The following is a 12,702-nucleotide window of genomic DNA, read 5'->3' as shown; positions in this document are numbered from 1 at the left end:
ACTTTATCATTTAAACTTGTAAGGCTATTAAATACTGGAAAATGTTATTGTGTAACACCCAAAAAATGGTATTATAAGTATTTTCACATCTGTCTCATTTTCATCACTTGAAAATTTTTCTGTCCTGCAATCGCAATTAAATATATATATATTTTAATAAATAAAATAAATCATTATTTGTTACTGTTTAAAAACCTGAATTAGATTATTTGTTTCAACAAAGAAAAGTTGATAAATATATAATAACTTCACAAAAGGTTAAAGAGACAAATAATATGAGGAAAACTCATGGATTAAATGTATTAATACTTCAATTGATCTTTTTATTGTTCAATAATTTACAGATATAAGGGTTTAAATTATAAGCAGTTATATCTCAGCTAATCCTGAAGAAAATAACTATGATATGAATGATGAAAACAATTTCTAATATTTTAAGATAACTTCTATTCACTTTCTTAGATATAATATCTCAGTCAATAAATGCTAAATTAGTTAAATATAAGATGCCACATTTGAAAATGTATTAGGTTGTCCAGAAATAAATGTTGTTTTTTTAATTGTGAAATTTGGAAAAGTATAAACCAGTGCTGATAAACATGCTTTAATCAAAGTAGGCACCATCTGCTTCAACACAGTTTTGCCAATGTGTAACGATGCTGTTTATACATCTGCTGTAGAAATCAGTTTCTATGGTCAGTGATTTCCCTGAAAGCTTTTTCTGCAGCTGCCTGGTTTTGAAAACGTTTACTGTTCAAAAAGTTGTCAAAGTGCTTGAAAAAATGAAAATCTGTAGGGGAAAGGTCTGAGGAATAATGTGGATGAGGCAGAATCTTTATTACAAATTTGTTCAATATTTGGAATATCATCCTTAACAGGTCTCATAATGCTTATTTTGTTGATCTTCAGTCAGCTCATGCAGAACCCATATATCCTGCTTTTTCGTCTTTCCAATTGCACTCGGGTGGCTGGCAATACTTGATTTACTTGTGCCTAGATTTTCTGCAAGCTCACATGCTGTTATGCGAGAGGGTCTGCCTTAACTGCTTCTCTTAATGTATTTTCCTTTAAGGATGGCTTCCTTTCACAACCTTTGTGGTCTTCAAGAGTTTCCTCTCCATGTCAAAACCTTTGAAACCAAAACTGAACTGTACATTCAATAACAGATTCACAGCCAAATACCTGGTTGATGTTCTGTATAGTTTGGTAGCTTTTCATCCAAGTTTGAAGTCATAGAGGAAAATCAGATGAAAGTCCTTCTTGTCCATGGTGCCTTGGGGATTGTGAAAATTACTCTAAGAGTTGAAACAGCAGACAATGAAATCTCCTTATAAGCAAGAAACATTGGATTAAACCAACCAACCAACAATAAGTTACTCAATATTCAGCTTCTAAGTCTCATCATGAGAAATCCAACATTTATTTGTAGACAACCTAATATAATGAATATATCAAATAACACAAAAACAACTTAGTCATACTTCAAACTTTTGCCACTTGTCCAGCAAATTCTTTTTATAATTGCTTTATTATCTAGGACATGTACATATGACAACAAGTAAAAATACAGCTAGTAATAAATGAAGCAGACATTTTGAATTTTTCTTTTTAATCTACTAGGTATGGAGATGCACGAACTGTGATTCTCCACAAAGGAAAGAAAGGTTTTGGTTTTGTTCTCAGAGGAGCTCAGTGTAAGTTTGACTTACTAGTCTGCTAGCTATAATTGTATGAGTTTTAGATGATTTCTTATTTCTTTCATTTTAATCTAGAAATCCACTTTGCGTAGACTAGTATAATACAATACTAGGAAAGTAAATGAATTATATGACCTCTGAGTTGTTGTTTTGGATGTAGAGAAATTTTCCTCAGAGAAAAAATTGACCCAGATTACAGTGCTTCCAGATTTAATTTAATTATACCATATGTTTAGAACTAATAGGGATGTATAATTATGTTGCTCCAATTTCCATTAAGATATAGCCTTCTATTAAAGAAATCCATTTCTCCAACATAATGTTCAATATTAATCCAACTATTTCTGTTGCAGCTATGTGCAGTTTTATGTGATGTCAATAATATATAGTTTTTAGTATCACATTATTAATATTGTATTTGATTTGAACAACATATTTTAATATGTGGTATAAATTGAATGTAGTTATATTACTAAACTGCAGATAATGAAATCTAGCTTCATGGTTTTTCTAATAAAGGTCTTAAGAATGGTATAATTAATGTGATTGAGTAATAAGCATGCCTTAAAGTGCAAGTTTAAAATAAGTTACATGAAATATTTTCTTCAGCCACAAGCCCACTGATGGAAAGGCAAGTAACAGATAACTGGCCAAGCTTGCAATACCTTGATGATGTAGACAGAGGTGGAATTGCTGATTTAGCTGGATTAAAGAAAGGAGATTTCCTATTGGAGGTTAGTGATACTCATCTTTATTTAGTGATTGGTGTCTAGTAAACCTGCACTGGATGTCAAATGATGTTAAAGGTTATGGGAAAGGTTACCTGTGTATACAATATCTTATCCTGTCTTGTCTTTCATGTATTAGCATCTTTCTGACCAGATGATATTTGTTGCACCATTGTTGGTCCTTTGTGGATACTTTATCATATGTAAACAAATATTTTTGTACATACACAACCATCTAATCAGAATCACCTTACATCAGAATCATCTCACTTCTTACTAATATGAGAACAATGTTTAATACAACATGAGTTGTTCTTATCAGGTGTGTTAAACATTTACCTTTTGTTAGCATTTGACAACTAATATTTTCCAACACATCCCCATGTGTATAGCTTAGCTAGTAAAAAACCCTAGTTAAAGCATGTGTGTTTTTTAAACTGTCAGATTAACTCATGAAAAAGCTTAGTCTAAACATTGTTTAGTAGTTTGTAACATGACCATAAGTCTGCCATTAACCTGTGTGAATGTGTAGTTATGAAACAATCATTTATTTTAGGTGCTTGAGAAAGGAGATTTCCTGTTGGAGGTTAGTGACACATGTAGTACAAAAAGTCTTCATAATTATTTACAATGAAATGAATAATTACAGTTTTTACAAAAAGGAAGTAAAAACGATGTGCTTGAGATATTATGAGATGAAATATCATTTTTTTTATATTTTTGTGAATTTTCAGTGTATGTTTTAGCTCCAGAATGCTAAAGCTTTTGCTGAATAACATTTAAATAAACCATTTGATGAGAAATTATAATGTACTGACTGGATTTTTTTATTGCTAGTTTTCTATATTTTGGGGTTTTTGATCAAGGGTTTTATTTTACTTTGTCATCAGATCAATGGGCAGGATGTGTCTCAAGCTCCACATGAAAAGGTTGTAGCAATAATTCGTCAGTCTGGAGACTTAGTTGCCATGACAGTAGTCTCAGTACAGACGCAGCTAACCAGAAATGCTAGTGATAAATCTGATACTGTGCAGCGGCAGTGCGCTACCCTACCTCGTAAACTTTCTCTTAAAAAAGGTAAATCCTGTAGAGATTTTGTAATTTCATAATGAGTGTTTGTATGGGTGAATTATTTCAATAGCATTAAAAAAAAACATTAACAGTATGTAAATTTTTAGAATATTTAATTAAGAAACATACACTTAGGCCACTTCATATTTTATCAATAAGGGATTCTTCAGAATAATATTTTAGCTCAGTTGTTTTAGACCTTGAGAGATGTCACTTACCAACTAGCTTGCAGTCTGAAAGGGCTAGTCAACAATTATTCAATTGTATGCTGTTTTGTTGCCACATAATATGGTTAACAGTTCCTGATTTATTTTATTTTTTTACAAAGTCTTAAATATCTACCTCGTACAAGCATACAGCTAATTGCCAAAGCAAATTTGCTCTTAAATGAACTTAAGGTGACTGAGGTTAGATAGACACAGCAAGATTAGGTGTGTTGGTTATAAATTAGTGTATTAGATATGGTTTCAATTTCACTTTTCTTTTTGTAAGAGATTTTAGCTTGATATCTCATAAATCTTTTAAATTTGGATTACATACATATTTTAAATAATTACATGGAATACTGCTTTAAACATTCATGATCCGTATCACATGCCTGATTTTTAAGAAAAGAAAGTGTAGTTTTAAAATAAAATGAATTCAGATAGATTAAGGTAAAGGTAAGAAATGTTACACGTGAAAACATCAGAGTTTTGTATTTATTTGTGTTCTTACATTTTAAAGCTCCACCACCACCAAGACGTGATCCCCGAACCACTCTTTCTGTTGGTAGAGCACGAGCACGTTCCCTTGTGGCAGAACTAACAGACATAGGTTTGTTATTTAACTTTTGTTTTGCAACATTTTACTTGTTATAGTAACTGCATAATGACAAGACATTTGCACCCAGGCTATACTGTTTTCAAGCATTACAAACACAAGAGAAATAGTGGCTGAAACACTTTTTGATTATTTAGATTTATATGTTAAAGTAAAGATAATACTTTAAAAATGTAGGGATGTTTAATAGGAGTAATTCCTTCACTGAAAAGTTTTTTTTTTAATGCAGTATTTTAATAGAATAGGAAGATGCTATTTATAACAAAGTTCTAAATACAAAGACATTTCAACTGTAATACTTATTGCTTATCTGTTACCCTTTGGTAATTCCTGTTTCACCCTGTTCTTGAGCTTTCAAAGGAACACTAAATTTCTATAAGAAAGATAACTTCTAGGGGTAATGAAAACATTGTTTATGCTGGGATTATGATTTTTTAAAAAATTACTGTTAGTTATTAACAATACTCATAAAAGCAGATACCCCACTTGAAACTGTTACCTTGGTAAAATAGGTTGACATCATTAGTTTGGCTTAGTTATCATGTAATAAAAGAAAGTAGAAAGAAGAACAAGAAATTCAAACTTTTCACTGTGATATTTACAGAACTTGTGACTCTGTCATTACATAGATATTGTTATAAAAGGAAATACTGTGTGGTATTCTAAAGTTCTGATGACCATTTGAAGAGATAATAAAGATACTGTTTTGACAAACAATCCAAGCCATCCCTATATGGGAAGTGCTACTGCCTGCCTGATTATTTGTAAAAACAGGACAGATATATATAAGCTTCTGTAATTTGATTTGTCATACACATATCTGAATACTTGAGGAAATCCACAAAAAATTCTAAACATTTAACTTAAGAGCATCTCAGTGGCTCAGTGATAAGTTTCAAGACTTATAATGCTAAAAATTTGGTTTGATTTGTTTTGAATTTCGCACAAAGCTAAATGAGGGCTATCTGTGCTAGCCATCCCTAATTTAGCAGTGTAAGACTAGAGGGAAGGCAGCTAGTCATCACCACCCACCGCCAACTCTTGGGCTACTCTTTTACCAACGAATAGTGGGATTGACCGTCACATTATACGCCCCCACGGCTGGGAGGGCGAGCATGTTTGGTATGATGGGGATTCAAACCTGCGACCCTTGGATTACGAGTTGAATGCCTTAACCACCTGGCCATGCAGGACCTAAAAATTGGGTTTTGATAAACTGTGGCCCATTATGTAGCAGTTTTTTCACAATAAAAACAAACAAATTTAATTTAGACTTCATAGTTTTATGGATCATAATTAAATAATTTAAGACTGATTTTAGATACATGAATAGTCAATTAAAAAGTATTCAATAAAAAAATTGGCTGGATTAATATTAACAAACAAAATAAGATTGAAGTTCAGAAAATGTTTTTAAAACAGATTAGAGAAATACACTGTTTGTGATGATTTAAATAAACATAATTTGTGCATACTCAGAAGTGAATACAAATTAAAATAAAATCTGTTTAAGTGTACATTTCTAGATAGCAGTTAACACTAAAATATATGGAAGTAAGTTTAGCTATAAATTAATCAATAAGATTTTTTTTAAGAGATGTATGTATAATTATAAACTAACATTTATGATTATAATGTGGTATTTAAACATGATATTGTAAAACATATCACTCGTGCATAAAGATTGTATTATTACTTCAATTGTATATATTTTTTTATTTATTGTGTTTGTAATCTTAACATTTTATGATAATCTTACACCAGGCTGTTATGATAAACCACAATAATAACTTAAGGAAAGAGGTCACACTGAAATTTCAACCCTTATTTCACTCCCCTAAGCCCATGTACATAAGCTGAACAGTTATATTAACTAACAACTTAATAAAACTGAAGATGTAATAAAATAAACTTAATTGTAAGGTTTGTTAAGGTGAATTTATTTTATATTTCTATTCTAGAAGCACTGGACAGAACAGTTTGTGAATATGACTCTGAAGGAAGATCAACAAAAAGTAGTTCCATTGAAAGCATTTCAAACAAGCCAGGAAATTCTGTAACAGAAAGCTCAAAGAAGGTTGCTTCAACTTATCCTGCATCATGTGCAAGAGATATTCCCTCATCAAAATTAGAGTCTATTTTATCTAACCAGAGAGAAAAGAATTATACAGAAAAATCTTTTACACTTTCAAAAAATTTATTTTCTTTGACTAAGATGCCAAAAGTTTATGCTAGTGTAGCAGCAATGAAACGTTCAAAAGCTACACGTTCCAAAACTTATGATGTGGTGAAAGCACACAAAGCATTCCATAGTACTCCAGATCTAAGTGTTACTGTATCCGATAGTCCAGATCAGAGGGCTACTGTATCTGATGTGAAGAGGTATAACAGCTTTGGTCATTATAAGACTAAATGTCTTAGTCAGGAAGACATCCATGTTTTGGATGCCAAAAACTTTAGACATTCGTGGGCACATCCTCCATACAACTATAAAAAATGTTTTGGCCCTTCATTCCAAAAACATGATACATCTTCCTATAAGTCTTGGAAGTCAATTGAAGATTTATATGACCAAGTTACTAGTGCAGAAAAAACTGAAGTTCCTTCTCAAATTTATGCAGAAACTCTGCCTCTTCATCAGAATAAGAAAATTCCAGTGCCACCAAGAACCAAGTGTCCTCCTTCGACAGACCGTCCACAAGGATTAGTAGTGAAAGTTGATGTTTCACGATCATCAGGAGAATATGCTAATATTACCACTGTAAGAAGACCTGAATCTGCAGTTATGTCGAGTTTTCGTCCTGGAGATAGCGCCAAAATATTTGTCCCTCCTGAGTCAATGGTGCCTATAGGTTACAAGGCTACGACTGAGACTCTGAAACTTGAGCATTCTTCCTCACAGATAGCCAGTAGAGGCTCCAGCTTCAGGTCTCATTCCGTACCTCCAAAAATATCAGGATCAAAACTGTTAACTACATCAAGTAATACCTTCTCTGAAATGGAAAATAGTGCAGACTCTGGGGAAATTCACTCCACTTTTAGAATGGATCACAAGCAAATAGATTCTTTATCCTCTAACGGTGGATTGATGTCTGATAATGGGACTCTGAAAATACAGAAGCATCAAGCTGTTAGTAGAAGAATTTGCCCTGTAGAAGTTCGTCTTATTCAGAAAGCTGTAAATTGCAAATCTTCTGAACCATTCATTCCAGAACCTGATTATGAAAGCAGTGAAGAAGAGGTTAATTTTTCATCCAAAGGCTTGAAAGATCAGAAGACCTCTCTTGGAGACAAACTAGAATCTACAGATTGTTGTTCAAGTTCTTCTCATCTTCAAAATTCTCATATGCAAGCAATGCAAGCCATCCAAGAAGCAAGAACGAAACTCAAACTCGCTCAAGGATACCAGAGCAAAACAATTAGTTGTGACCATAAACTCACTGTTAGTGCTAATGATACTAAGCAAATACCCAGAAGTTATAATGATAGGAAAATATGTGATGGAGATATAGGAACAGCACTATTGAGATGCAAGCAGAATGAGCTTGGAGAAAATTCAAAGTTAATAGGCATCAAAACAGAAACCATGACTGTTTCCCCAACTTGTACAATGTCTTGTTGTTCTGATCACCATGAATATTTAACAGAAAATGACTCTAAAGATTTCTGTAAAATAGAAAACATACCAACAGGTCTCAAAGAAGAAATAATCATAACATTTTCTCAGAGTCCAGTAAATGAAAATATATCTGTTTTTGAACAAAAAACTAATTCTAATAAGTCTGATACCTCACCTTCAAAGAAGGTTGATGGCCTCCATATAGCAATCACTGGACCCGAGAACAGACCACAAACAAACCAACAGAATGTATCTTTGCCTCTTAGCACTTTAATAAGATCATCCAAATCATTTCCTAAGAACTATGAACATGAAGATATTGATAAATATGAGAACAGTTCTAGTGGTGTATCATCAGATGTTGAAATACAAAATGAGTCTATTGTGACTGGCTTCTCATCAGAGGATTGCCATAAATTAAATGGGCAAAATAAAGAAAACCTTTCTGTGAAAATGGAAAAGCTTGATGATAGTTCAGTCCAAACAGAAGTAGTACAAAAAGTGGATTCTCAAAGCCTAAACAAGAAAATTAATACTAGCTATGATAGTTCTTTATCGATAGTTATGAATAGAGTCAATCATAATAAAATATTGGTTTCTAGCCAAAATTCTGAATCTTATGTTGACAGAACTAATCCTACTTTCGAACAAAATCAGAATTCTAGTTCAGCAATTAAACTTATCAAAACAGTAGAATACGAAGAAAAACGTTTTGATGTTAATGAGATGGAAAATAGTCACAAAAAGACTTTCTTAGACAATCAAGTTCGGTGGAAGAAAGTTGAAACTTCAAAACCGATTCAGTGTAGTGATGAAAGCCTTCAACTGATCCGTCTTGAGGTGGATTCCCTGGGTCGAGCAGCAGTGAATGAGGTGGATGTGCTCACTGAACTTGTACCTCCCCCTCCAGAGTTTGCGGCACTGCCTCCGTCGTCTAGTTCCTCTAGCATTAGTTCTACTGAGCAGTTTCCACCCATGATAGCACCACCTCCTGAATTTTACTAGTAAGGTCCTGACTACTTCCACAAATTATCTATCATTAAAATCTTGTAGATCAAGCACGTTTTCTCAATTATCAGGTAGCTAGTCATCCCTGTCAAGACTGTTCACACAATACTCTTGGTAGTACTGCAGTTTCCTGGTTCTTACAGAATGAAAAGACATACATGGGTAGTCCAATATGCAAACTATAGATTATCATTTGGTACATCATCAATTATTCTTATCCCATAACATCTTATCAAGTAAGCAACCCTTGAATTATGTCTTTGTTTCTTTTTTAATCACCAGAGCAACGTATTAGTAAAATAATTGTAATGACGTCAATACACAAAGAATTCTATCATAAACTACTACTAGAATGAACTTCTGACTAGTTAGATAATTTATTTTTTTCCAAATATAAAACTTGTTTCAAGAAAGCAGGAATAGTATGTTTTAATTTAATGAACATAAACAGTAATGACATGTTAGCACTTAGCAATGTTGGGCATTGTTTGACTATCAAGGTCAATTATAAAGAAAAGATACATGAATTAGTGGTAAACACTTTTCTTAATGTCATTAATTTTTAGTAGAAAACAATGTACTAAATATTTACATCTATATAGATATTAGTGAAACATCACTGTTAAGCTGTTCTTGGTATCTCAATAAGTTAGTTTCAGTAGTGACGAGAGAAATTGCAAAGAAAAGTACAAATTTTAGTGTTATCTAATTTAAAAGTATGTATAAATTTGTTTAGATAAATTAGTTTCTCATTTGATAAGTTTATATTATTGTGATTGATTAAGAAAGCTTTGATTACGTACATAAAGCTAAATATGATATTTGTGTAGTTCTCTTTTAATAAACATGACTAAAATTACAACATGATTGTAGATGTAGACATATGCTACTGATAATTGATGTAGCTGATTCAACAAACATTTTCTGTTTTTAAATTTGCTACACTTAGTTTTCTTTAACATGTTCATTCTAATGTATGATAGAATCATCATCAGGTAAGGTTTCTTAGATTTGTGATGGAAAAGAATTTGCACAGAAATGTAGTAGAAACCTAAATGACATAACTAAAGGAAAGTATGAAATAGTCCATTTTTAATGTTTCACTAAACCAAAGACCAAAGTAACATTTAGTAGTTTTTGTAATTAATTTGCAAAATAATTTGTACTATTTTTTGACAATAATGTGATTGAATGGGTAAGAGTTCTATATGTAAAAATGTATTACATTACTATTCATAAGAATCTGAAATCTTATTTGTCACATTTAATGACAAAACTTTATTACACAGTATTGAAAACTTAATAATGTAAAACATACTTTTGTGTTATGTTTTTAACACTGTAAAACGTGACTTATTAATATATATATATATAGGTCTCAATAATTGTACAGGTGCTGCTTATACTTGTTTTTTGTTTGAACAGAACTATTTTTATTATTTATGTAATTTCTTTTCCATGAAAAATCAGTTTATTTGCATTACTTCATGAATTTCAAGAATTATAAAATCATTACTTTTGAAATGTATTAAAAATTAGTTATGTGCACAGAACTTCCTTTTTTTATTACTTTAATTACAGTTAGTTTGGGGTTAACACACATTTTTCTAAGCCAGTAGTTTGTAAATCAAGGTTACTGGCCCAGTGGGCAATCATACAAGACAAACATGTTCAGAAATGGAGATTTGAACTTGTGACCATCAGGTTGTAAGTTGAGCACACTTACCACAAGACTATGTCAGACCCATGGAACCGATTAACCCCTCCCTTTAATAAGTAGATGAAAAGTTTTTCACAGTTCATGTTTGTTTTAACTTGAACAAAATTTATACAGGTTTTATAGTCGTATACCATATGGCCACCTATACTAATATATTAAAAAATAAGGAATGATGCATTTAATAAAATATAGTATTAATTCTGTATCTCTTAAACACCTTAGCCGTAATATTTTTTTCATTGATGCTGAAATCTTAAAATATTTCTTTTTCACAAATAATTAAAGATTCTGCTTATTTTTCATAGGCAGCAGTTTACTTGCAATAAAGTAGTTTTATAAAAATTCCAAGGCAAGTAATCTTTCAGGCAAGAGAAATAGCATATTTATTAAGCACAAATAAATTTTATCAGTTAATCTCTATTGCTGAAAACATTAATGTTTCTTTAAATTTTGCACATTCATGTAAAGAAGATTAGAAGAAATTATTTCGAGTTGATCTGTTTGACACACTAAACATTTGCAAAATGGCTAAATTATAGTCATCTCCATTTCTAGTTTGAACAAAACTTTCAACATGACTGTAATACAAGATGAGGAATATTGAATACTATTAGTTAATTTTTGACAGTATTAAGCTACACTTCTGGAACCTCATCTACAAATGAATTAATCTAATGATGTAACCTCTACACACCAATATTATTAGTAATAGAATTGGGCCTCAAAATGGCATTTCTCATCATGCAACATTTTTCTTTGGAAGTGTTCTCACATAATGTTATGTATTATTCACTGCTTATATAATTGTTATATTTGTAAGATACCAGTTATGTTATATAGACTTGTAGTTATAGGCTTGTAAACTGTGTATATTATACATTGCCTTTATTCTTAAAGTAAGTTCCAGTCAAATGTTTAGTTACGTGTTTATGATGCTTTCATGTAATGATAAAATTATATATCATGTAAAAGTATATTTCTCATGGTTGAGGCCATCAACCCAACTTATCACTGATACTTATCAAGATATACAGTAGATCCATTTCTAGTGGATTTATTAAGGCTTTATGTTGTATTACTTTTAGATTGTAAAGATGTTAATAAAAGTGGAAGCTATCATACCCATACCTCTCTATATTTGTATTCTAAACAACTTGTTGAATTATGTTATCTGGCTACAAATGTCCACGAATCACCTTTCATAATTAGTTCTTTTCTTAAACAGTAAATAGTGATATCAGAATCTTCCCTAACAGAAACAAAATAAGTTGGTTAATATAAATTTTTTGCTGTCTTCTATAGTTTCCTTTCCCCATCTAACATCTTGTCACCACATTCTGAGCTGTCTTCTATAGTTTCCTTTCCCAATCTAACATCTTGTCACCACATTTTGAGCTGTCTTCTATAGTTTCCTTTCCCCATTTAACATCTTGTCACCACATTCTGAGCTGTCTTCTATAGTTTCCTTTCCCCATCTAACATCTTGTCACCACATTCTGAGCTGTCTTCTATAGTTTCCTTTCCCCATCTAACATCTTGTCACCACATTCTGAGCTGTCTTCTATAGTTTCCTTTCCCCATCTAACATCTTGTCACCACATTCTGAGCTGTCTTCTATAGTTTCCTTTCCCCATCTAACATCTTGTCACCACATTCTGAGCTGTCTTCTATAGTTTCCTTTCCCAATCTAACATCTTGTCACCACATTTTGAGCTGTCTTCTATAGTTTCCTTTCCCCATTTAACATCTTGTCACCACATTCTGAGCTGTCTTCTATAGTTTCCTTTCCCCATCTAACATCTTGTCACCACATTCTGAGCTGTCTTCTATAGTTTCCTTTCCCCATCTAACATCTTGTCACCACATTCTGAGCTGTCTTCTATAGTTTCCTTTCCCCATCTAACATCTTGTCACCACATTCTGAGCTGTCTTCTATAGTTTCCTTTCCCCATCTAACATCTTGTCACCACATTCTGAGCTGTCTTCTATAGTTTCCTTTCCCCACCTAACATCTTGTCACCACATTCTGAGCTGCTT

At 32.1% G+C, this 12,702-nt stretch overlaps 1 protein-coding gene across 1 annotated transcript in view; it reads left to right on the top strand.

The window, feature by feature from the left end:
- Positions 1-11,800, top strand: part of LOC143256640 (uncharacterized) — an 89,548-nt gene extending 77,748 nt beyond the window's left edge. The window contains exons 13-17 of the mRNA XM_076514115.1: positions 1,621-1,694; positions 2,307-2,431; positions 3,316-3,502; positions 4,223-4,312; positions 6,280-11,800. Coding sequence (XP_076370230.1) covers positions 1,621-1,694; positions 2,307-2,431; positions 3,316-3,502; positions 4,223-4,312; positions 6,280-8,942 — 3,139 coding nt within the window. The 3' untranslated portion in view covers positions 8,943-11,800. The remainder of the gene's footprint in view (positions 1-1,620; positions 1,695-2,306; positions 2,432-3,315; positions 3,503-4,222; positions 4,313-6,279) is intronic.
- Positions 11,801-12,702: the final 902 nt, after the last annotated feature.

Source organism: Tachypleus tridentatus, chromosome 7, assembly GCF_004210375.1.
Source record: "Tachypleus tridentatus isolate NWPU-2018 chromosome 7, ASM421037v1, whole genome shotgun sequence".
Taxonomy (NCBI): Eukaryota; Metazoa; Arthropoda; class Merostomata; order Xiphosura; family Limulidae; genus Tachypleus; species Tachypleus tridentatus.
This window is presented reverse-complemented; position numbering and strand designations above follow the sequence as displayed.